This window comes from Oncorhynchus mykiss, chromosome 17 (genome assembly GCF_013265735.2).
Source record: "Oncorhynchus mykiss isolate Arlee chromosome 17, USDA_OmykA_1.1, whole genome shotgun sequence".
Classification (NCBI taxonomy): Eukaryota; Metazoa; Chordata; class Actinopteri; order Salmoniformes; family Salmonidae; genus Oncorhynchus; species Oncorhynchus mykiss.
In genome coordinates this window covers 61859770-61886273 of record NC_048581.1, presented here as the reverse complement: position 1 = coordinate 61886273, position 26504 = coordinate 61859770, and the positions used below count along the sequence as shown (strand labels likewise).

The 26504-nt window shown below is 41.8% G+C and overlaps 3 protein-coding genes across 4 annotated transcripts; all 3 read left to right on the top strand.

Moving 5' to 3' along the window:
• Positions 1 to 392: 392 nt before the first annotated feature.
• LOC110494293 (ras-related protein rab7) lies at positions 393 to 15706 on the top strand. Of its 2 annotated transcripts, XM_036950378.1 has the most exons (7): positions 405 to 741; positions 3051 to 3109; positions 3299 to 3361; positions 8323 to 8449; positions 13500 to 13718; positions 14013 to 14141; positions 14296 to 15706. In XM_036950378.1, the coding sequence occupies exons 3-7, from the start codon at positions 3309 to 3311 to the stop codon at positions 14389 to 14391; spliced, it is 624 nt and encodes a 207-aa protein (XP_036806273.1). In that variant the 5' UTR covers positions 405 to 741; positions 3051 to 3109; positions 3299 to 3308; the 3' UTR covers positions 14392 to 15706. The 2 variants fall into 2 exon arrangements, with proteins under 2 accessions (XP_021424914.1, XP_036806273.1); XM_021569239.2 differs by lacking the exon at positions 3051 to 3109 and having other exon boundaries at positions 393 to 741.
• Positions 15707 to 17389: 1683 nt separating this feature from the next.
• LOC110494294 (histone H1.10) lies at positions 17390 to 18592 on the top strand. The gene has a single exon (XM_021569240.2). The coding sequence runs from the start codon at positions 17476 to 17478 to the stop codon at positions 18058 to 18060; it is 585 nt and encodes a 194-aa protein (XP_021424915.2). The 5' UTR covers positions 17390 to 17475; the 3' UTR covers positions 18061 to 18592.
• Positions 18593 to 19680: 1088 nt separating this feature from the next.
• On the top strand, positions 19681 to 25935 carry LOC110494296 (actin-related protein 2/3 complex subunit 4). The gene is made up of 7 exons (XM_036950379.1): positions 19681 to 19824; positions 20731 to 20811; positions 23268 to 23386; positions 24353 to 24464; positions 24800 to 24895; positions 25116 to 25286; positions 25373 to 25935. The coding sequence occupies exons 2-7, from the start codon at positions 20809 to 20811 to the stop codon at positions 25376 to 25378; spliced, it is 507 nt and encodes a 168-aa protein (XP_036806274.1). The 5' UTR covers positions 19681 to 19824; positions 20731 to 20808; the 3' UTR covers positions 25379 to 25935.
• The last annotated feature ends 569 nt before the right edge of the window (positions 25936 to 26504 follow it).

Below are 26504 nucleotides of genomic sequence, written 5' to 3'. Positions count from 1 at the left end.
GAGCCAGTCTGCTTTTGCGTAACATCAAAAACGTGGTCAATGTTTTTTGGAGAATAGACAGTCATGCCAGGTATGCTGTTTTTTTTTTTCTAAAATAAAATGTTTTTTCCCTAAACTTATTTTTGGCTGTTATCTGCTTATCTCCTACTGCTCATGGTGCTGTTTAGACTGGAATGTTATATCAGATGAAATGTGGTATTGCAATTTGGAGAACTTCCAAAAATGGATTTAATTTGCATCTGGGCAGTCGTGGAGTAAACATGTCATCATTGCGTCTGTCTTTGTCTATATTTGGTACAGTCAAAGCCAAGGTATTTGCAACCTTGCTAAAGATGCACCCCTGATGCAGTTATTAAAGTGGGCGTGGTGTATCCTGTTTGTTGCGTGAAACGTTTTAGAGCAATGACGCAATAGTTGTTTTGGAGGAAGTGAAAGAGGGGAGGAAAAAAATCAGTCTAGGAAAGAACCTCTGAGAAAGAAGCCAGAGCAAAAGGTACAAGCCAACCAAATCGGAACTGAAACTATAGCTAGATATTTGTATTTAAATTACCGTGGAGAGAGTCTGGAAATACTAATCGGGAAGCTGGATATCAGAGCGATAAGCAACGGCCACCAAGTCTGAACATTAACATTTTATCTGGCTAGCTTGCTAGCCTGAGACATTTATTCAAATCCAGTAAAAATAGGCTGTCCTGAGACAGCAAGTCGGAAAACAGCGTTCTGGTGTGTTGGAAGTTGAAGGTAAGTTATATGATGTAACATTAGCTAGCTATGACAGCAACTTATGAGGGTCATTATTTCTTACTAAGCGCTTGTTTACCGACGCGACAGGGGGAATGTGAGAAATGTGTGACCGTCAGTGGGGCGGCTTCTCTTGCAGACTCATTTAGCAATAGGTCGGGGACGGTCGCGGTGTACAAGTCGAACCATGGCGTCGTGTCCGGCAACAACCGAGTCGCAAATGTATGATGTTCTGTACCTTACGGATAACTATATCGGACGTCGTTTTAAGAGAGCCTAGAGGGGATGGGTCAAAGAGACGGATAGATTGTGTGCGGGAGTGTGTCCGTCCTTGCATGTATGTGAATCAGGTGGTGGGTGCATTGCATTAGTGCATGTCAGACAGCAAAAAGAGCCACCCTTATTTTAGGATTCTGAGTAAAAGGAAACTGATTTACGGAGTGTGTGTGTCGCATTGTTTGTTAGATATGTTGCACTTGGTATGTCGTATGCAAATGAGGCGATTTTAAAACAAATTCCTTTTCGGCAGCTACCTGAGCTTGGGAAAATCTTTAGCCCATGTGTTCCGACTTCTAGAGTATAGTGTCATGGGTTGCAGATTAGAAGGCGATGACTGGGGTGTTACAAGAAACATGTTGGTTATTTTCAGTTGGAGTGTTGGATCTACAATAGTTCCATTACAATCTAGGCAAATATGACTGCTTCTACACAGGCAGCCAATTCTGATCGTTTTTCACTAATTGTTCCTTTGACCAATCAGATCATCTCTGAAAAATATTTGATGTGAAAAAATCTGATGTGATTGGTCAAAAGACCAATTAGTGGGAAAAGATCAGAATTGGCATCCTGAGTGAACACAGCCATACCACAGATAAGACAAGCAGCCAGCTGTTTCACCATATGTTTAAATCTGGAGCATCCAGTTAGAATTTCCACTCCTTACCATGGTGAGGAGAGGAAACCCAGTGGCCGGCAGTATAGAGCGAGATGGAACTGGGCCGACATTCTGGGGTAGGGACATCCCAAGATGTATCTGCTAGCAGATACTCATAGACTTCCAGTCATTGCGCTAATGCTTTTTAGCATTGGCTCGTGAAACTACCTCTAACTTCCTTCATACTGGACACCAAGACATACAAATGGTATCCAGGAGTTCATCTGACTCTGGGGAAGTACATAAAAAGGCAATCATCCTAAAGTATCCCTTTAACCTTACCACAGAGTTGAACGTTCTTAGCACAGCATTTGCTTTATATTTGGGCAGAGCATCCATTGTTTGTCCTGACACCCAACACACTACCATAACTCTTCACATAACAGTATAAGGCCAGTGTGCATTTTTGTCACTTTATTGAGCTGTCAAGCTTCTATCTACTCAGCACTCACAGTAGAAGCGGTAACAGTTAGTTCACTCTTCTCTCTGACTGGTGTCGTTGTTTTGGACGATGGTGTCCAGTCTTGCTGTAGCATGCTAAGGAAAGATGGGCTAATAGCCATGTAAATAGAGCTCTCTTCTGGACCAACAATGAAGAACTGCATTTTTTCCCCCCGAGTGTTTTCGGTGGATTAAATGCAGATACAAATACATTCGTAAAAGGCTAATATCAGCTGATAATATCAGTCAACTGATAAGTTGGTCAGGCTCTATTAAGCTGACTGTTGGCCTGGCTGCTACGTTGTTGTTTCCCATGATAAATACACTGAATTTGAATGGGTCACTCATGTCGTTGTTTCAGTATAGCTTTGGGTAGCTTTTTTATGATGATAGGACTAGGCTGGGCGGACATGGTTCGCTCCAATGACACTGCACCAGGTGTGTGCCTTCTCTATGGCTCCATTGAGAGAGTATGCCCTCAGAAGTTGGGAGTATGGCAGTAGTATTGAAGTGTAATTGCAATTACTTATTAAAACTACAGTCTGGGAATGGACACCCTGCAAGTGATTGGGAAAGAGTAGAGTTTTATGGTTGGGTCATTCTCTAGCCTCTGTAACAGGAAACATGATCTAGTCCTCAGACTCACTTCCTGTGTGTGTTAAGAGAGCGAATTAATGATGTCTTACTCGTGACTTGGCCAGTAGCTTAGGGAACGCATGACTGGAATGAATGGAGCTCATGTCTGATTGGCTCATTGGAATAGCCCTGATTCTACACACAGATTGCTAAATCACACACATTATAGCATTGTCATACACTCATTGTGCAGAGCTATGGATTTCAACCCCAACGATCAGTTTGAAACTATTGGAATATAAGATATCTAGATAAAAATCAAGTCAATATACTTGCAATAACGACTTTTGGTTTTTAGGTAGGGCAGTGGTGTCAAACAAATTTTGCCCTGGGGCACCACATTCGTTCTTCATTATGGTACGTATCCCAGGAGTATCATACTGAAAATGTGCTTTTTCACTAACCTTTAGGGATTTAAAAGGAAACTCCCTCTAGGCCTACACCAATTAAAGGCTTTTAAATTGGTAGGGAGTAGTGAATGAGTACACACGAAGGGGAGATTATTGGGACACAACCCTGATTTTTGTGTGTGTGGTCTTTCCTCAGACTCGACAGAATGACATCCAGGAAGAAAGTGCTCCTGAAAGTCATCATCCTGGGGGATTCTGGGTAAGCCCCTGAGTATTGGTGTTCTCTTTCTGTTTGACCACAGTGTTTAGTCTTCTAGTTTGATCAGAGAATGCAGTTTGGGTGTGCCAGATTCATTAGAACTACAGCTTACTACAGTCTTCCTGTCCAACCAGACTGCTGTTGGTTGGTTGTCCCACACATCTACAGTGCCTTCAGAAAGTATTCACACTAGGGTTCGCCGGTATCCAGATTTTCATACCGTCATGCTGTCCTTTCATCCCGGATATAAGGTATTACTAGTTTAGTACACAAGGGGTCACCAAAAAAACGCAAAAAAAACATTGGGTGTTTTTATTACCAGAATGCTAACAAAATTAGCACAAGTAATATTGCATTTCCATGGAGGCTGTTAGCTAAAAATAAACAAATGGCAAAGACAGGCAATCCAGCTCAGTTATGCATATTTAGGTAGGAGCTACTGAATGTACTTTTTGGTGAGTTTGGCCCTCTTTACAAGTGAATGTGAACGAGAGAAATTGTACAAATGAACAAAGTTTTGACGCCTGCCTGTCTGAGGAAGAACAGTACTGACTCTGGAGCAGCATGTGTACAACGCTGTGTCTGTGTGCAGTCTGGAGCCGCAAGGGCAATTGGCCTGCTTGCTCTGCTTGGAGGAGAATACGGGCCTAGAATGTAGAGGAGAAAAAATGAAAGGAAATCAAGATGGTGGCAGCTGTACAAATAACTCATCCGAATGGCTTTAACTTGTCAAACACGGCAGACAGTGACACAACACGGTGCCCAGTCACCTTATTAATTCAGTCACTTACTTGGATAACTAGCAAGTTCAAATTAGGGGTCGCTTTAAATGCAGAATCTTGCTGCATTCTATAAACGCAGATGTAAAATGCTTCTTAATGTTATTTCTTCTCGGCATCAGACAAATTTTGCGCTCTGACTGATGTTTAGCTACTTTTCTCAGGTACAGTATAGTTGCACGTGCCTGATCACTCTGTTGAAGCAAAAAAACACTGACTTTCAATATAAAATTAGACTCCTGTCGATACACAGCTGGACTCACCTGCTCCTCCCGCTTTCTCCTGTTGTGCTATTTCCAACTGTTCTGGGAAACTATGGTAAGCTTCATAATGTGACAGGGGAAATGAAGAACGTAATCTGCTTTATCTCCTAACGGATTGCACAAGTTGACTGCAGATATTTACTTAAATAGCTACAAATATTAAAAGGTATTGAAAAAGGTCAAATAAATAGTTACAATGGTATTGAAAAAACCATCCCGTGGCTATTTCCAAATGCCCTGGTATACCGCCCAAGCCTAATTCACACCCCTTAACTTTTTCCACATTTTGTTGCGTTACAAAGTGAGATTAAAATGGATTGAATTGTTATTTGTTTTGTCAACGATCTACACAAAAAGCATTTTCTTCCTCTATCTTCATTAAATAAGTATTCAACCCCCTGAGTGTTAGAATCACCTTTGGCAGCGATAACATCTGTGAGTCTTTCTGGGTAAGTCCCTAAGAGCTGTCCACACCTGGATTCTGCAGCATTTGCCCATTTATTCTTATCAAGATTGTTGTTGATCATTGCTAGACAAGCAGTTTCAGGTCTTGCCATGGATTTTCAAGCAGATTTAAGTCATAACTGAAACTCGACCAATTAGGAACAATCACTGTCTTCTTGGTAAGCAACTCCAGTGTAGCTGTGGCCTTGTGTTTTTAGGCTATTGTCCTGCTGAAAGGTGAATTTGTCTCCCAGTGTCTGTTGGAAAGCAGACAACCAGGTTTTTATCAAGGATTTTGCCTGTGCTTAGCTCCATCCTGTTTTATTTTTCGATCCTGAACTCCCCAGTCCTAATGATTACAAGCATACCCATAACATGATGCAGCCACCACTATGCTTGAAAATATAGACAGTGGTACTTGGTAATGTGTTGTATTAGATTTGCCCCAAATGTATCACTTTGTATTCAGGACATATGGTTAATTGCTTTGCCACATTTCTTTTACAGTATTACTTTAGTGCCTTGTTGCAAACAGGATGCCTGTTTTGGAATATCTGTACAGGCAACCTTCTTTTCACTCTGCCAATTAGGTTAGTATTGTGGAGTAACTATAACATGGTTCATCCATCCTCAGTTTTCTCCTATCACAGTCATTAAACTCTGTAACTGTTTTAAAGTCACTATCGTCCTCATGGTGAAATCCCTGAGCGGTTTCCTTCCTCTCCGGCAACTGCGTTAGGAAGGACGCCTGTATCTTTGTAGTGACTGGGTGTATTTAAATATATATATTTATTTATTTATTTATTATTTATTTCACCTTTATTTAACCAGGTAGGCAAGTTGAGAACAAGTTCTCATTTACAATTGCGACCTGGCCAAGATGAAGCATAGCAGTTCGACACATACAACAACAGAGTTACACATGGAGTAAAACAAACACAGTCAATAAAACAGTGGAAAAATAAGTCTATATACAATGTGAGCAAATGAGGTGAGAAGGGAGGTTAAGGCAAAAAAAAAGGCCATGGTGGCAACGTAAATACAATATTTTTATTAAAACACTGGAATGGTAGATTTGCAGTGGAAGAATGTGCACAGTAGAGATATAAATAATGGGGTGCAAAGGAGCTAAATAAATAAATACAGTAGGGAAAGAGGTAGTTGTTTGGGCTAATTTATAGATGGGCTATGTACAGGTGCAGTAATCTGTGAGCTGCTCTGACAGCTGGTGCTTAACTTGTGAGGGAGATAAGTGTTTCCTGTTTCAGATGTTTGTAGTTCGTTCCAGTCATTGGCAGCAGAGAACTGGAAGGAGAGGCGGCCAAAGGAAGAATTGGTTTTGGGGGTGACCAGAGAGATATACCTGTTGGAGCGCGTGCTACAGGTGGGAGCTGCTATGATGACCAGCGAGCTGAGATAAGGGGGGACTTTACCTAGCAGGGTCTTGTAGATGACCTGGAGCCAGTGGGTTTGGCGACGAGTATGAAGCGAGGGCCAGCCAACGAGCGTACAGGTCGCAGTGGTGGGTAGTATATTGGGCTTTGGTGACAAAACGGATGGCACTGTGATAGACTGCATCCAATTGATTGAGTAGGGTATTGGAGGCTATTTTGTAAATGACATCGCCGAAGTTGAGGATTGGTAGGATGGTCAGTTTTACAAGGGTATGTTTGGCAGCATGAGTGAAGGATGCTTTGTTGTGAAATAGGAAGCCAATTCTAGATTTAACTTTGGATTGGAGATGTTTGATGTGAGTCTGGAAGGAGAGTTTACAGTCTAACCAGACACCTAGGTATTTGTAGTTGTCCACATATTCTAAGTCAGAGCCTTCCAGAGTAGTGATGTTAGACAGGCGGGCAGGTGCACGCAGCGATTGGTTGAAGAGCATGCATTTAGTTTTACTTGTATTCAAGAGCAATTGGAGGCCACGGAGGAGAGTTGTATCTCATTGAAGCTCGCCTGGAGGGTTGTTAACACAGTGTCCAAAGAAGGGCCAGAAGTATACAGAATGGTGTCGTCTGCGTAGAGGTGGATCATCGACTCACCAGCAGCAAGAGCGACATCATTGTAGTATACAGAGAAGAGAGTCGGTCCAAGAATTGAACCCTGTGGTCCCCCCATAGAGACTGCCAGAGGCCCGGACAACAGACCCTCCGATTTGACACACTGAACTCTATCAGATAAGTAGTTGGTGAATCAGGCGAGGCAATCATTTGAGAAACCAAGGCTGTCGAGTCTGCAGATGAGGATGTGGTGATTGACAGAGTCGAAAGCCTTGGCCAGGTCAATGAATACGGCTGCACAGTATTGTTTATTATCGATGGCGGTTAAGATATTGTTTAGGACCTTGAGCGTGGCTGAGGTGCACCCATGACCAGCTCTGAAACCAGATTGCATAGCGGAGAAGGTATGGTGGATTCGAAATGGTCGGTAATCTGTTTGTTGACTTGGCTTTTCGAAGACATTTAGAAAGGCAGGGTAGGATAGATATAGGTCTGTAGCAGTTTGGGTCAAGAGTGCCCCCCCCCCCCTTTGAAAAGGGGGATGACCGCAGCTGCTTTCCAATCTTTGGGAATCTCAGATGACACGAAAGAGAGGTTGAACAGGCTAGTAATAGGGATTGATACACCATCCAAATTGTTATTAATAACTCCACCATGCTCAAAGAGATATTCAGTGTCTGCTTATATTTTTTAATCTACCAATAGGTGCCCTTCTTTGCAAGGCATTGGAAAACCTCCCTGGTCTTTGTGGTTGAATCTGTATTTGAAATTCACTGCCTGGCTGAAGGACCTTACAGTTATCTGCATGTCTGTCTGGGGTACAGAGATGAGGTCGTCAGAATGCAACTTATTATGTGACTTGTTAAACACATTTTTACTCCTGAACGTATTTAGGCTTTCCATAACAAAGGGGTTGAGTACTTATTGACTCAAGACATTTCAGCTTTGGATTTTTTATTAGTTTGTAAACATTTCTAAAAACATAATTCCACTTTGACATGATGGGGTATTGTGTATAGGCCAGTGACTAAAGAAAGTGTCATTTTTCAATTCAGGCTGTAATGCAACAAAATGTGGAAAAAGTTAAGGGGTGTGAATACTTTCTAAAGGCACTGTATGTATCCATTTGATTTATGACTTTTTTTATTTCACTTTTCCTCCCCCTCTCTCTTTCACACTGTAATCTGATGCTGCTGTATTCTCATTGTGCCACTGCATGCTCAGCACTGCAGAGGAGAACTCTGGACAGTGTGTGGGGCACCTCTGATGGGGTTTTACTGGTGTCTGGTGTCTCTCTCTGTACCTTATTGATTTTGTCTCGAGGCATCAGTCATGGTTTCTCTTTCACCATTAGGACTGAATAGATAGATGGAATAATGCAGTCATGTTGAACAACAGCTATTAATTTATCTTTAACACCTCTCTCCCCTGATTGTCCCCCCCCCCCCCTTCATCTCTATCTCCCTCTCAAGAGTTGGGAAGACCTCCCTGATGAACCAGTATGTGAATAGGAAGTTCAGTAACCAGTACAAAGCTACAATAGGAGCTGACTTCCTGACCAAGGAGGTGATGGTGGACGATCGGCTCGTCACAATGCAGGTACAGAAACATGGCCACAGCACCACTATCATAGCGACAATATCTATTAATAACGTCACCATATAAACCGCACAGCCTGGCTGACACCATATTAACAGTATAACATAGGAGCACAACAGACATTTTCAGGCCGAGAAGACACATCAGAAGTGCCAGACAGGCACACAGATTAATTGACAATATTATAAGGACAGGAGAAGTCTTGGCCTGGAATTCCAGTATGGCGACCGTGAGGTAAGGTGATCTGTTTGGCATTCCCTTTCTTTACTAAAATACCCTTTTAAATACTGGGAAAATGCGTGGTGGAGGCCGAAACCGGGTTAACCATGGAGAAAATTGCATGAGAAAAGCTCCAGAGAACCAGGTGTGAACAAAAATACATAATTACGGGGCTTACTGAAATTGACTTCAGTTGCCGTTCAAATGTTAATTTTGTAAATTTCCCCGAAAGCTGTAATACCAACATGTTTCAAGCAGACCACCATAGTCCCTGTGCCCAAGAACATAAAGGCAACTTGCCTAAATGACTACAGACCCGTAGCACTCACGTCCGTAGCCATGAAGTGCTTTGAAAGGTTGGTAATGGCTCACATCAACACCATTATCCCAGAAACCCTAGACCCACTCCAATATGCATACCACCCAAACAGATCCACAGATGATGCAATCTCTATTGCGCTCCACACTGCCCTTTCCCACCTGGACAAAAGGAACATTTATGTGAATGCTATTCATTGACTACAGCTCAGCGTTCTACACCATAGTACCCTCAAAGCTCATCACTAAGCCAAGGATCCTGGGACTAGACACCTCCCTCTGCAACTGGATCCTGGACTTCCTGACGGGCTGCCCCCAGGTGGTGAGGGTAAGTAGCAACACATCTGCCACACTGATCCTCAACACTGGAGCTCCCCAGGAGTGTGTGCTCAGTCCCCTCCTGTACTCCCTGTTCACCCATGACTGCATGGCCAGGCATGACTCCAACACCATCATTAAGTTTGCAGACGACACAATAGTGGTAGGCCTGATAACGAGGAGACAGCCTATAGGGAGGAGGTCATAGACCTGGCTGGGTGGTGCCATAATAACAACCTATCCCTCAACGTAACCAAGACTAAGGAGATAATTGTGGACTGCAGGAAAAGGAGGACGAGCACGCCCCCATTCTCATCGACGAGGCTGTAGTGGAGCAGGTTGAGAGCTTCAAGTTCCTCGGTGTCCACATCAACAAAATAGAATGGTCCAAACACACCAAGACAGCTGTGAAGAGGGCACGACAAAGCCTATTCCCCCTCAGGAAACTAAAGATTTTGCATGGGTCCTGAGATCCTCAAAAGGTTCTACAGCTGCAACATCGAAAGCATCCTGACTGGTTGCATCACTGCCTGGTACGGCAATTGCTCGGCCTCTGACAGCAAGGCACTACAGAGGGTAGTGCGTATGGCCCAATACATCACTGGGGCTAAGCTGCCTGCCATCCAGGACCTCTACACCAGGCGGTGTCAGAGGAAGGCCCTAAAAATTGTCATAGACCCCAGCCACCCCAGTCATAGACTGTTCTCTCTACTACCGCATGGCAAGCGGTACTGGAGTGCCAAGTCTAGGACAAAAAGGCTTCTCAACAGTTTTTACCCCCAAGCCATAAGACTCCTGAAATGGCTACCTGGACTATTTGCATTGTGTGCCCCCCAACCCTTCTTTTTACGCTGCTGCTCCTCTCTGTTTATCATATGCATAGTCACTTTAACCATATCTACATACTACCTCAATCAGCCTGACTAACCAGTGTCTGTATGTAACCTCGCTACTTTTATAGCCTAGCTACTGTATATATCCTGTCTTTTTACTGTTTTATTTCTTTACTTACCTATTGTTCACCTAATACCTTTTTTGCACTATTGGTTAAAGCCTGTAAGTAAGCGTTTCACTGTAAGGTCTACTACACCTGTTGTATTTGGTGCACGTGACAAACATTTGATTTGAACCAGAATGAAAGAATTCCTGAAAGTTAATACCACAAATACTGGGCCAGGAGAACTTCACACAGGCTCCCACAATCAGACGAGCACATCGAACAAGCGGCCTGAGAGGGAACACAAGCAGCTAAACCAAGGGGTATCATCGCAAAGTTCCTTAACTATAGGGACAAAGAGATTAAGGCATGATAATGGAGAAATTGATATTTGAATTGAAAAATGTTATTAAAGTGGACACATGTTGTCATTACGTGTCTTTTATAAAAGAGGGATAAAAACAAGCAGCTATGTGCGTGCGCAAAGCCCACAATTATGCACCTTTTCGATTAATATTTTGAGCTCTTTGTTGGACAGTTATATCGAAATGTATTCATTAACTGAATCCTAAAGTGGAATGTACAAGAAATGTAGCTAGGTCAACTGAACATGTAGCCGGTAAATTCTGAAAATCAGATGAATAAATGGACGCACGCGCTTTGGTTCGGGCACTGATGTTGATTTAATATTACAAGTCATGATACCATCACTCTTAGTGATCTGCCTGTTCTGTCCCCCGGTGGGTCAAAACAAGTGCTCCCCACATGTGGTTGTGTTCAGTACAACGGAACTGTCGACTACTCCAGTGGGTATGGGCCTGTATCTGTGTTGTATTTATTTAGTTGGAGAATAATTTGGAAAGTTGGGGGAAAAAATGGCTTAATATACTGTAATGGTGCCTAAATAGTCAAATTAATTTTATTTTCAATTATCACAGTGATGGCAAGTGCTTTTTATGTTTTCCTCTTGTTCTAGGCCCTGGGAGGAATAACCTATTCCTTTCACTTGGCTTTTAAAAGTGTCTCATGTATCTCAGAAGGCAGAACCAGCCAGGACTCCTTAATAATAATCACTATATTTACCTAAAAAACACTAATTATACTAGTTGACTAGCATGGACATAGTATTTACACTCAGTCTCCAGCTGTTGAGAATGGGTATGGAAGCTGAACACGCAGCAACCCAGACCAGTTGTTGGAGATTACACATACTGATTTATGTATTTGATTAAACAATATATATATATCTGCATGAGATGATATGTTTCCCACTTAACACATTTTTCAATGAATATATCAATTTCTCCGTTATGTGGCCAGTTTATTAGATACGTCCATCTAGTATCAGGTCGGACCCCCTTTGCATCCAGAACAGCCTGAATTCTCTGGGGTGTGGAAACGTTGCTCAGTTGGTATCAAGGGACTTAACGTGTGCCAGGAAAACATTCCCCACACCTTTACTCCACCACCAGCATGTACTGTTGACACCAGGCAGGATGGGGCCATGGACTCATGGCCAAATCCTGACTCTGCCATCAGCATGACAAAACAGGAACCGGGATTCGGCGGACCAAGCAACGTTTTCTCACTCCTCAATTGTCTATTGTTGGTGATCGCATGCCCACTGGAGCTGCTTCTACTTGTTTTTAATTTATATGTGTGGTCATCTGCTGCAATAGCCCATCCGTGACAAGGACCGGCGAGTTGTGTGTTCCAAGATGCCTTTCGGCACACCTGTTGTTCTGCCCTGTTATTTGCCTGTTTGTGGCACGCCTGTTGGCTTGCACGATTCTTGACGTTCTCCTTCTTGTCAACTAACTGTTTTAGCCCACAGGACTGCCGCTGACTGGATATTTTTTTGTTTGTCGCACCATTCTTGGTAAACCCTAGACACTGTCGTGCGTGAAAAGCCCAGGAGGCCGAACGTTTGAGATACTGGAACCGGCGCGCCTGGCACCGACGATCATACTATGCTCAAAGTCGCTTAGGTCATTCATTTTGCCCATGCTAATGTTCAATCGAACAGTAACTAAATGCCTCAATGCCTGTTTGCCTGCTTTATATGGCAAGCTACGGCCACATGACTCACTGTCTGTAGGAGTGAACCATTTTCGTGAACTGGGTGGTGTACCTAATTAACTGGTCGCTGAGTCTATATTGGACTTACCAATGGAACCATAAGTTGTATTATTATGAATTTTGTTCTTCATAACACGCCTTACTTAAAGTTGGACATTTGTGGTTGACTAGAATGCATTTAAGTCTGGCCAAGACTGTACATATACTTTCTTTGTATTTCATAGAGACATAGTCACTGACCATTTAACTTGCATTACGGGGAATGACTACAATGGATGCACCAATAAGGTTGCTCTTTCACCTGTGCAACAGGACAGATTCATGCAGGAAGCATCAAAGGGGAGGAAGTGAAAAAGGAACATGAGGGATTTGTTTTATTTTTCATGTCCACTAAGAAGCCTGAGGATTTATAAGTTCTATTTTCATTGTAGCTGTTTTCTAGTGTTTCAACACAATGTATGGAGTCAATATATAAAGACTCATCTCAATATCATGTGTCGTGGATAATACTTAAGATATGAATGCATTAACATGTGTGTCATGGAATGTCAATGGAATTGTGCAACCAGCCAAAATAATAGAATTTTATTATTTGAAAAAGAACGCCAACATTTTTTTTTTTTTTTCAAGAAACTCACCTATCAGCAATCGAAAGTGAAAGGTCTGGGTGAGTTTGGGATGGATTGACATTCTCCTCCACTTATTCCTCAAGATCCAGAGGAGTATCAAGTCTAATTGATAAAGTTCCATTTAAGTCTACAGAAATGGCTACAGGCCCAAATGGGTGTTTTTAATAACAGGGAACAGGAAAACTGGCACAAGAAAAAGTAACTTTACTGAATTGCTATTGCCCAAATGAAGACGACCCAAAGTTCATTAACGACAATATTGTAATAGTGATTACATACTGAGGAAAGGCAAACAACTTGTCACGCCAATGGGTGATCGGTGTGATTTGATCAAAAGTTGATTTATAAAGTACTCTTTTGGTAGCACTGATGCTAACTTCATGAAGTGGCAACCAAACATGGCTGATTACATGACACAGTGAGTGGGATTAGTTTAAGATCTTAGTTCAGAAAATATGTTGCCCAACAATAGTTAATCCTCTTGCCTTCTGTCACTGTTTCCCTCCCTCCCTTTCCTTTCGTCGCTCCCTCCACCTGTCCTCATGGTCAGATCTGGGACACGGCAGGGCAAGAGAGGTTCCAGTCTCTGGGTGTGGCGTTCTACCGTGGGGCAGACTGTTGTGTGCTGGTGTTTGACGTAACTGCCCCCAACACCTTCAAGACTCTAGACAGCTGGAGGGACGAGTTCCTGATCCAGGCCAGTCCCAGAGACCCCGAGAACTTTCCTTTTGTGGTGCTAGGCAACAAGATCGACCTGGAGAACAGACAGGTGGGTGACAGATTGTTATAGGTGTTAAAACATCTCAAGTTACAGGACCTCATGCTACTGTTGCTAATGTCATCTCCACTGGTGTTTTTAATACATATGATTAATAATTTCTTAGTTGCAGGGTATTATCTAATGTATGTGTTTCAAAGTATTAATGTTGCCACTTTTTCAATCATTGAATTGGAATTTCAGTTTTCTTCCTGAATTGACTGCCCTCAATTGGAATTGAGCCCAACCCTGGTCTCCTCATTGATCTCATCTGATGTTTGTGAATGTCTTTCCACCCACACCCAGGTGACGACCAAGCGGGCTCAGGCATGGTGTCAGAGTAAGAACAACATCCCCTACTTTGAGACCAGTGCCAAGGAGGCCATCAACGTAGAGCAGGCCTTCCAGACCATTGCACGCAACGCCCTCAAACAGGTGGGTGTCCAGGAGAGGGAATGGGTGTTTTGGGTTTTTGGTGTTTACCTTTTTTGGGCGGTTGGGAACTTAAGTAGAAGAGCAAAACTTAGATTCCGGTTTCTCCATCTTCTCATCCTCATTCCCTCTTTTTGTTTCTTCTTCTTCTTATTAGGAAACTGAGGTGGAGCTGTATAATGAATTCCCGGAGCCCATCAAGCTAGACAGGAATGACAGAGCAAAGACTTCAGCAGAGGCCTGCACCTGCTGAGGGGGAACATGGACTATCTTCTGTCTGGCTTTCTGGAAAACCCTTCTCTCTCCTCACCTGCTCCCCTTTAGGGAAAAGACTGCATCTCTGGTCTCTGCACCCATGTCACATCCCCCTCCTACCATAATCACACTAAGTTCCCAGTTACACACACAATGAGTATATTGCTCCTCACATGCACCCCTAACACACATTCCAATGATCAAAGATCACGAGAGAAGAATTTGTAGATCCCTGCCTGCCTGTTCCTGAATCCATATCATGAGTGAACCCACAACCTGGCCCACCCACCCTGTCTAACTGTGTCCCCTCTTGGCCTCTCAAATTGGGGGGACCAGATGGAGCCATGTCCTAAGAATGCAGTGGGGAACTCTAGAAGTGATGGCTGATGCTTTTTTACATGATTATGATATCTTTGTGTCATTGTCCTGATACTTCTTATCCTGTATTTTCTGTTTATCAGGAATTAGTTTTGACTTGAAGTTCTATATTGCCTACCTAGCTCTTGTCAAATAATCAGCTGAATTAGAAGTTATTTTTGTTCTTATTGGCTGTCTAAGTTTAAGCCATCAGAAGCTTATACTTGTTTTGCACTTTGTTGTTTTACTGTTTTTTTTGTTTTTGGGGGGGGGGGGTGGATTTAAACGTTGAACTCTGATTTGAGCAGTGTCGGCTAGACCAACAACAATACTACTCCCACCATACTTCTCTACTACCCCTAGGAAGCCTGTTGATGCTATAAAAATAGAAAACAGAAGGCTAACTACGCCCTTTGTAGGGACTGGAGTGCATTGGTTGGTTTAGTAGCCTCATGTTGCAGGGGAAATATTTATACGTAGGCAATGACGAGAGAAGCTGATCACACAAACAATGAAAGACAAGAACTTTCTTCATAAGATAATAATACTATTTGCTACTTAATACTACTAGAACTACTGCTACTATGTGCTGTATGTCCTTTGTCAGCCATCTTGTTTCAAAACCAGAATTACAGCTCTGTCCCTATTTACATCTGTCCACTTATGTCTGTATTCCCTGTCTGTTTTTCTGTCTGCTGGTAGCTCAGTATGGCAAGAGTGCTTAATATTACTTTAATTGATTGTGTGCAACTATTGTGTGTAGATATAATAGGGACAGTCTTTAAAAAATAAAAAAAAAACAAGTTGAGATGAAACATAATGGGATGAGCTTCCTATCAATTAAAGAAACAGTCCAAGGATTTGCCCTCTTAACAAAATAATCAGTGTTATGCCAATGAATTTGTTGAAAGTAAGTCTTGGGATTTCAAAAGTAATAATAAAAATGTTGAATATAACCATTGTTTATGGTTGATTTATTTCCATGTGTTTTAAAACTGTTGGTGAGTGGTTGCATGCGAAGGTTGATGGGATAGAATGACATGGTGTTTATATAGGGAGCATGTTTTATTTGATTAACTTGTGAAGACTGCTTAGCAATCTCCACTTTTATTCAAATGGGAAGTAAAATAGGTGAGAGAGCTTGTTTTATAGTTATTTTAAAATCCCCAGTCATCCCTACCGTATCTTATAGGCTCATAGTTATTTAATGAATACTTTCTCCCTAATGCTACTCTACATGTTGTATGATTGGAACCACGTTTTAAAATGATTTTTCCGGGCAGGGTAGCCTAGTGGTTAGAGTGTTGGACTAGTAACCGGAAGGTTGTGAGTTCAAACCCCCGAGCTGACAAGGTACAAATCTGTCGTTCTGCCCCTGAACAGGCAGTTAACCCACTGTTCCCAGGCCGTCATTGAAAATAAGAATTTGTTCTTAACTGACTTGCCTGGTTAAATAAAGGTAAAATAAAAAATAAAAATAAAAAATAATGTGCATTAACTGGATTTGTTAGGAATGCCGATACATTATAATCAGGGTCAATTAACCTCTACAGGATCGGTGTCCCCCCTCCCCCGAGGGACAGTTGAGCTAACGTAGGCTAATGTGATTAGCATGAGGTTGTAACAAGAAAATTTCCCAGGACATAGACATATCTGATATGGGCAGAAAGCTTACCTTCTTGTTAATCTAACTTTGCTGTCCAATTCACAGTAGCTATTACAGTGGAAGAATTCCATGTGATTGAGGGTGCACAATTATGAACAAATGTATTAATAAACCAATTAGGCACATTTGGGCAGTCTTAATACAACATTTTATACAGAAATTAAATGGTTCATTGAATCAGTCTAAATATTTGCACATACACTGCCATCTAGTGGCCAAAATCTAAATTGCCCCTAACCTGAAATAGTACATTATGGCCTTTCTCTTGCATTTCAACGATGATGGAAAAAAAACGCATGTGTTATTCTCCTACATTGATTTCACATTTACGCAAACTTCAAGGTGTTTCCTTTCAAATGGTATCAAGAATATGCATATCCTTGCTCCAGGTCCTGAGCTACAGGCAGTTCGATTTGGGTATGTCATTTTAGACGAAAATTGGAAAATAAAAAGGGTCCGATCCTTTTAATAGTATTGGTGCCGCGCATGATAGGGAATAAATCTCGATTTGTCAATAGGCTGCCACGCGAGGGCGTTTGTGTTAGTTTACATGAATTAAACGTTTTGTGTTGCAGTGGTATTCCATTTAATCGGCATATCATTGATCCATTTCGAATGGCCATACTCTACACTGTTGATTTGCAAGTAGTATTTTGTCAAATAATTTACCGTTTTCAAGTATTTTTCTCCTGAAGTGGGTGCCCCCCTCCTATTTGGAGCTGCGTGTGTGGAGTGCCCTCTGCTCATTCACTGTTTTCTTTGAGATTTCGACATGGACTGATGTGAGCGCGATACAGAACATAATGCATCGCTTAGGCTTCAGAAAAGTTGCTGGTTATAAAATAATGACCTGTCCAATTAAGATAAAATCACCTCCAAACAAAAATCTAAAAGCACATATTCCAACATACCATTTCCGCACTCTGTGTTGTTGTTCCCAATCACGTCCGTTTGGTAGTTATATAGTCAAGCCAATCCACCACACACCCACATTCACAGCAAACCCGACGGTGATAACAGTGCATTGCAGAACTTCACCTTGGTTTGAAAGTAAACGTCATGGTGAAAAGCGAGGTGAATGTGACTATAAACGCGGAGGAGGCTCCAGTGGCAAGTGGGCCTAAACCAGCCAAGAAAAAGAAAAATAAGAAAAAAAAGAATAAGCCTGGCAAATACAGTGTTCTTGTGCTAGACGCTGTCAAAAAGTTGAATGAGCGAAGCGGTTCCTCTTTGGTAAAAATTTATAATGAAGCCAAGAAGGCAAGCTGGTTTGATGAGCAGAATGGGCGAACCTACCTGCGGTATTCTATCCGAGCGCTGGTACTCAACAACACGCTGATCCAAGTAAAGGGCATGGGGGCGAACGGTTCCTTCAGGCTCAATGAAGATAAGTTCGCGAAAGAGGTACCGAAAAAGACTCAGTCCAAGCCAGCCAAGACCACCACGAAAACTGCCAAAGCATCGACTACCAAGAAGGCAACCGTCAAGCCAAAGGCGAAGAGCAGCCCGAAGAAGGCACCAGATGCAAAGAAGCCCGCGGCTAAAATGAAGAAGCTGGGTGTCAAAAAGGTGATCGCTGCACAGAAGAACAAGAAGCCGAAGAAGGCCAGCAAGCCACCAGCCAAGTCACCGAGGAAGAAGTAGCCTAGTCGCTATCAAATACAGAACTTTATTTGAGATTTTTATTTTTACACATCTTTTGTAGTTTTTTTTCCTTCCATGGTTGGTTTCACTGGCATACAATGCATAATCAACGGATTATTATAGGCTAAAAGTTGTTTTCTATGTTTATTCTCTGCAAGGCAATGATTGTCTCAGTGGCGTATTGTCAGAGGGACCATGAGTGTAGTGTTGCTTTGAAAAACAGGCAACGCCCCCAGTTTTATGTTGTCACTTGTCAGTCCGAGAGATGCCCTGCTACAAAATGTTACATTGTAACCAATATGTTTTTACCTTTACCCAAAGGTTTCCCCTTACGGATATGACCAGGAAATCCTAGTCGTGGCTTTTCATTCTTTTCGAGGTGGCTGACAACATTGCGAAAGTGGTATTTGTAATTCTGAGAAACTGATGGTTTAAAAGACTAGGTCTATTTGATGAGCATTGTATTGTCTCTTCGGGACACGTGGCATTGAAGTGATTGTTAATCTCTGTAAATAAATACCTTAACACGGTCTTTTTTGCATTTTGTGATAAACATTTCTATTTAATGTGAGGATCATTTCCTACACTGTCTGTTTACTATACATAGACCAATATCCGAATACTATGGAGTATCTTATTTAATCATGCATGTTGGACTCATTTGTTTTTCAATGAGACAAATCTCAATGAGTGTCTCCCCATATTGTTCAGCTCCATATTTTCTGGTTGGTCTCATAGCTGCGGAAGAAGGGGTGCTGGGGATGCTAAAGCGCCCCTGAAATCGGGATTAATTAAAATAATTACATCAAATACAAATGTAATGCACTGGGCCCTTACTTGTCCTGTATTAGCAGACATAATTCTGTGGCGCAGCAAGAACTTGAGTGATTTGGAGCACATGGTATTAACAAACTGTTCATCTTTGTTGTATTTTGTTTAATTGAAAGTGTATATCCTGCCTAGTGGCTCAGTTTTTAACTACACAGCTAACCATCCTAAAATCTGGATAGGTGTTAGGTGTAACGTTAACATTAGCCCATAGGCCTGCTATGCTACGCTATTATATTTGGTTATGTTACATAAAATGCTAATTATGTGATCTTGCAAGACATTGATTAAGCTTTGATCTAACTTTACTAAACGAGCACCATTGTGAGAAGTGATCTGTTTGTGATGAGTAGGACAATTTGGTGTAGGCAACGGATCTTGGTAAGTGTTCTTGTAAATGATTGGAGCACCCCTTGGTTCAAAAATGACAGCGCTAAGTAAACTTTGATTTGATTAGCTTGAACACATGGTTACAATATACCTTATTTCAGAATAAAATAAAACAGAGCGGTGGACTATCAATGTATATAATTGATTTTCATAGATTTAATAAAGTAGTGAACATAAATCGTTAATGTGCAGGCAATTCATTTTAAAACAGCCATACAAATCTAGCTTTTAGTGTGGTGTATTCATGCATCTCAAACTCTAAAATATATATATTATTTTAGAAACTATAACCTAAATGCATTATCTCCAACTTGGCCCAATTTCCATTTTCCTACCCCGACATAGCCTACCAAGCTAGAACTGGCGCTGCGTCTCAACCAATAGCCAATATAGGCTAAATATCCCAAGCAGGGCTACAGCAACTTCCAGAAAGGGTCAGGCTCTTGGGCTTTGTGGTGGCTACTCTGGTTTGGGTGTCCTCGGCAAAATGGTGTCGCTGTAATCAAGGGGTCACATATCGTTCTGGGTTCCACTGTGCAAGAGCAGGTCTGTGGAGTTTTATGAACATTAACGCAGACACATTAATTTATATATATTTTTCAATGTTCTGATGTTCTTAACTTGTCAAGCCTCCAACGGGCCTCTGCAGTGCATACATGTAGCCTACATATTTATTTGATTTGTCATTCTATTTTTTTTTTTCTATTACTACACAGCATCTTCAGAGTCTCTCATTCTCTTTCTGTTGTCAGTTCACATGACATGCATTTAGTGGCGGCTTGAGTGTAGGAGCTAATTACACAACAGGGCAATTTTAAGTGTATAACGGTATAATCGTTTTCAAGATCATATGTAGTTTAGTCAATTTACACATGGGGCTTGCACACTCAACAAATGCAAATATCTAATGGGACAGAATCTGGCTCTGGAGCAGAAGCTTGCACACTGCAGCTCTTTTAGAATCACAAAATTAAATCGTTAATAATACAGAATCAGATTATTGTACCATAAAACCCACTAAGATTATGGAAACAGACCTTCGTAAATTTCCCCCCTATTGGCAAAATAGTGGAGAGATCCTTTTACCTTATAAGGAAGAAAACACCAGTCAGACAGGTTTTAGAATGATAAGAATAATGAGACAAAATCCTTATCATTCAGTTTAACCATTTATAGATTGAGTACTGTTCTCATATGAAGAATGAGAGAACCCAAAATAATTCAGAATTCTATTTTGTATTAACATTTTGCTGCTTGTGAATTATATTATCAAAATGTTCTCATCCTATGTAAATTGGGAAATTGTGTAACCAAATAATGAAAACCGCCAACAATTACTTTTTAAAATAAAATACAAGTATTACATGTTTGTCTGCTACATTCAAACAATTAATTGTATAGAAAAGTCTTTGTCTTAACGAAATAGGCTCCCCTATGAAGTTTTGTACATAGTGTGTTCCAGTGAGCGCAGAGGGTCACGGAAGAGCCTTGGTAAGTGTACTTCCGTCTTCCCCCAGCGGATACAGAGAAATGGTAAGAGAATGTAGCTATCATTTTTACAATAAAAATAAAGACATTTCGACATTATTTCAACATCAGTCATACGATGAGCAGTATGTCGAGCCTTGCTTGCGTTAATGTGTATGTTTATTGCTAGATTTGGTTTGGTGGCTAGCTAGCTTAGCTAACGTCAGTTAGCATCCCCACCCAAAAGGGAGAATCTGTTTTTAGCCAGTGATGTAGCTAGATACAAGGTTAGTTTGTTAGTTTGGAAGTTAGTGCCAAATACTGTAAACTAAAGTATCCTTTCAAATGTATGCATAAATATAAACATACATTTTCGGGTAACTATTAGCTAGCTATCTGTAATGGTGAAGCAGGGAGCTCACGTCTGTAATTTTACGTCATCTATCAAGCTGGTTTATACAAAAAATGATTGCCATGAGTAAAGATCCCCATGCCACATCGATATATTTTCAAAGACAAGCTGGTAGAAGAGGCTAACTAGTTAGCAGAGATCTCTAATCTCAAGCAGACAGCCTAGGTATTTAAGAGGTATGCTGTCTCAACATTTGCTTTCATTTGTCCTCACCACCATAAGTTATGCACTTGCATCTCGCCTGAATTATTTTGCTTTGCAGTAGGTAGGTCCAAAGTCTCTAGATTTCTCTTAATTGCACTTCACACACATAGGGTTGCAGTAAGACTTGCCCACTGAAATGTCCGCCCCCATTTACATCGACGGGGCTGCAGTGGAGCGGGTTTGAGAGCTTCAAGTTCCTTGGTGTCCACATCAATAACAAACTGTCATGGTCCAAAAACACCAATACAGTCGTGAAGAGGGCTCAACAATGCCTATTCCCCCTAAGGAGACTGAAATGATTTGGCATGGGTCCTCAGATTCTCAAAAAGTTCTACAGCTGCACCATCGAGAGCATCACCGCTTGGTATGGTAACTGCTTGGCATCTGACGCAAGGTGCTACAGAGAGTAGTGCGAACAGCCCAGTACTTCACTGGGGCCAAGCTTCTTGTCATCCAGGAGCTCTATATATGGCGGTGTCAGAGGAAGGCCCTAAAAATTGTCAAAGACTCTAGCCAGCCAAGTCATAGACTGTTTGCTCTGTTACAGCCCAGTACCGGAGCGCCAAGTCTACATCCAAAATGCTCCTTAACAGCTTCTACCCTGCAAGCCATAAGACTGCTGAACAGTTAATCAAATGGCTACCCAGACTATTTGCATTGACCCTCTTTTTTACACTGCTGCTAATCTCTGTTTATTATCTATGCATAGTCACTTTAGCGCTACCTACATGTACATATTACCTCAATTACATCGACTAACCTGTACCCCTACACGTTGACTCAGTACCGGTACCCCCTGTATATAACCTTGTTATATTGTTACTTTAGTTTATAAAAAAAAAAAAGGTTGCAAATATTTTCTTACTTAAAAAAAAGAAGAAAAATTGCAAATAAACTCACTTCTGAGTGAGGATCAAGGTAAGGTCTACTACACCTGTTGTATGCGTCACATGTGACAAATAACATTTCAAATCAAATGTTTTCTCGGCCCAAATCAGATGCAGACTGGATTGAAGTAGCTAGATATTGTCATTCTGAAAATGCATGTAGTGGCAGTGCACTCGACTGGCCCTAGGCCAGAGCCAATGTGTACACACCATCCTTATCTATTATAGGCTTTATTCAATGTAAAACATAGCAAACATTTCTAAAAACCTGTTTTTGCCTTGTCATTATGTTATGTGTAGATTGAGGGAGGGGAAACAATTTCATCTATTTTAGAATAAGGCTGTAATCAAACAAAATGTGGAAAAAGTCAAGGGGGAACTTGCTTAGTTAAATCAAATTAAGAGGTTCTGAATACTTTTCGAATGCACTGTACTCATGTGGTCAATATACTTGAGGGACTCCTGGATGTATCAATTTAATGGTGACTTCACTCATGTTCCACAGTCAACATTATTGTTTTGCATTTGGGTTGTTAGGCCTATTTGAATTTTTACTGACTGTGTTTGAGTTTCTGGGATGGTGAAACCAGTGTTGAGCTTTTAGAAACCGCAGTATCAAATACGCACTGCTGAGCTGTGTTGTCAGCCCAACCACGAGCCATTGCTATGGAAGACACAGTATGCCAAGAATTTTAGCTGCAGGTCTAGGCCTGCATGCCTGACTACTTTTGCCCTCAGTTTGTAAGGAGAGGTGGTGGTGTAGGAATAAGGGTAAGGGCCTTTTTTAGCTAATAGTTTTAGAGGATAGTAGGGTGGAGTGAGGTGGTATTTGGTGGTAAGAGAGGCAGAGGCTGCGGTCCAGTTCACTCCCCCTCTTGGATGTAAAATAGGATTTAGGGAAAGGGCATCTTCGTTATAGTAGCTAAGTAAAGCGTGGTAGGGGTATTTGGTGGAGTGTATGGGAGATATCCCCTCATCTTCTAACTTTTTTTCCTCCTCTTCCTCTCTTTCTCCCTCAGACAGCAACTCTGCGCCCGTACCTCAACGCTGTGCGTGCCACGCTGCAGGCCGCCCTCTGTCTGGAGAACTTCTCCTCTCAGGTGGTGGAGCGCCACAACAAGCCAGAGGTGGAGGTCCGGTGAGTCCCTGTGTGTCTGTCTGTGTGCGGGATAGTGTGTGTTTTCGGGTATTTGACCTTGCAGGTGTATGTTATCCCCCTCAGGAGAGTGTGTTTGACCTATCATGTGTATGTTATCCCCCTCAGGAGAGTGTGTTTGACCTATCATGTGTATGTTATCCCCCTCAGGAGAGTGTGTTTGACCTAGCATGTGTATGCTATCCCCCTCAGGAGAGTGTGTTTGACCTATCATGTGTATGTTATCCCCCTCAGGAGAGTGTGTTTGACCTATCATGTGTATGTTATCCCCCTCAGGAGAGTGTGTTTGACCTATCATGTGTATGTTATCCCCCTCAGGAGAGTGTGTTTGACCTATCATGTGTATGTTATCCCCCTCAGGAGAGTGTGTTTGACCTAGCATGTGTATGTTATCCCCCTCAGGAGAGTGTGTTTGACCTATCATGTGTATGTTATCCCCCTCAGGAGAGTGTGTTTGACCTATCATGTGTATGTTATCCCCCTCAGGAGAGTGTGTTTGACCTATCATGTGTATGTTATCCCCCTCAGGAGAGTGTGTTTGACCTAGCATGTGTATGCTATCCCCCTCAGGAGAGTGTGTTTGACCTATCATGTGTATGTTATCCCCCTCAGGAGAGTGTGTTTGACCTATCATGTGTATGTTATCCCCCTCAGGAGAGTGTGTTTGACCTAGCATGTGTATGTTATCCCCCTCAGGAGAGTGTGTTTGACCTAGCATGTGTATGCTATCCCCCTCAGGAGAGTGTGTTTGACCTAGCATGTGTATGCTATCCCCCTCAGGAGAGTGTGTTTGACCTAGCATGTGTATGCTATCCCCCTCAGGAGAGTGTGTTTGACCTAGCATGTGTATGCTATCACCCTCAGGAGAGTGTGTTTGACCTATCATGTGTATGCTATCCCCCTCAGGAGAGTGTGTTTGACCTAGCATGTGTATGCTATCCCCCTCAGGAGCAGTAAAGAGTTGCTGCTGCAGCCAGTCATCATCAGTCGTAATGACAAGGAGAAGGTTCTTATCGAGGGCTCCATCAACTCAGTCCGAGTCAGCATCGCTGTCAAGCAGGTCAGTGAGACTACTTATTCCAACGTGTTTAACTTGTCCTTCGGTGCAGTTGACATGCGTGATTTAGGTGACTTTCATGCTTTATTCATATTTAGGGATATTTTTCAACGTCATTGTCGTTACCCTAACAGAAGTGCAGAGATGTAAGCTCAGCTGTACCCTTTTCCCCCCTGTTATGTGAGGATGATTGTTTGCTGGTTTGTCATAGACATGAAATGTATACTGTGATTAGTTGTTTTTTACTACCTGGTGTATGATTGCTGGCTTTTAGAGCTGTAGCCTGTGATTGGTGGGTGCTAAGTCTGACTGCTGTGTGATTTGCTGTGTCCCTGAAGGCAGATGAGATTGAGAAGATCCTGTGCCATAAGTTCATGCGCTTCATGATGATGAGAGCAGAGAACTTCTTCATCCTGAGGAGGAAACCAGTGGAGGTGAGAAATGAGAGGGACTGGTGGTGCAACCAACAGTTTGAGTTGAAACATTATGATAATGTTTGTTCCCCTCTTAGAGAACTCAAGCGGTCATATTTTCACACTTTCAAATAAAATGTTTATATAGAAAACAATTGGCAGTGCAAAGAGCAAAACGGCCTCAGTGTTTACTCATCATTCCCCTCCTTTATCTCTCCCCCTCTCCTTCATTTGTCCGCAGGGCTATGACATCAGTTTCCTCATCACCAACTTCCACACAGAGCAGATGTACAAACACAAGCTGGTGGACTTCGTCATCCATTTCATGGAAGAGATCGACAAGGAGATCAGTGAGATGAAGCTGTCTGTCAATGCCAGGGCCCGTATCGTCGCTGAGGAGTTCCTCAAAAACGTGAGTCCTGTCTGTCTCTTTTACTTTCTGTCTTTTCACCTAGAAGTTTTCATTTGACCTGACATCCATGTTTTTGACTTACGCAGTTCTAAGAAAATTCCCAAACATTCCTTACGCTGATCACAACTGTCAACATGGTTTCTTGGAGGGTGCGCATCACAGGACAGAGAGAGAAGGGGCAAAAGTGTGACCAGTCAATCGCAGTCGAAAAAAGTAAAGACTCGTCAGACCAATGGGGTGTGGCCCTTCATTAAGGTATCCCTGTGCTCAAAAATATTGATGTTTGTACATAATGAATATTCACAGCCTCATTTAATTTCTGCTTTTAGAACAAAGCTTTAAAATCAGGGTGGGTCCTTAAAATGAAACCCTAATCAATATTAATGAGCACAGGGAAATTCAGATTTTTTTTTTTATAATGTAAACAGTTTTATTTTACTTTTTTTTTTAATATAAATATTATATGCACACCATTTTTTTGCTATGTTTTTGTTACAACAAACATTCAAACCTGAGGAAAAATGAATTGGTGCACTTGATTCTTGTCTTAATACACACAGAGCAGACCCTATCATTGATGGAAATTATTGTGATGATAATAATAGTGCTGGCAGTGATGATGAATAAACCCCTTTATTGTTTGTTTGCATTTTGGTGTGTTATTTACGGAAAAAAGACATTACACTACATTATTTTATTAATTAATCATTAACTATTTACATAGGGGGGAATTCCTACATGGGACTTAATTTTTTTACCGCATTCTGACTTTGAACTTAAGCATGGGGAAATGCATGTGCCAGCCAGGTATTCGTTTGGGATGGAGATTGCAGAAATGGAGGTGTGTTTACAGATATGCTTATTCTGACTTTGACTTGAATTCCACCACCTTTATGCGTGTGGAACAATGAAGGTCGAGTAACCTGTCAGTTCCAAGTGGAAAAACATTACTTTTTTTCTGACAAATAACACCATTCTCCATGCCCTGTAATTTACAAATTGATAAGGGCTAGGTAAATGACTTAATCTGGATAAGGGGATTGGAAATGTAAATGACAATTCTTTTAGATCCATTTGACCTTATCACTGGAGTTGTGAAACCAGTCATTTGGCAGCAAACTGAAGCGTATCACCTTTTCCACAGTGAAGTTAATGAAATGCTGTTCTTATAACTTGCAGGGATGTAATTGAGACCCAACCTATAGGCTTCTGAAGCCA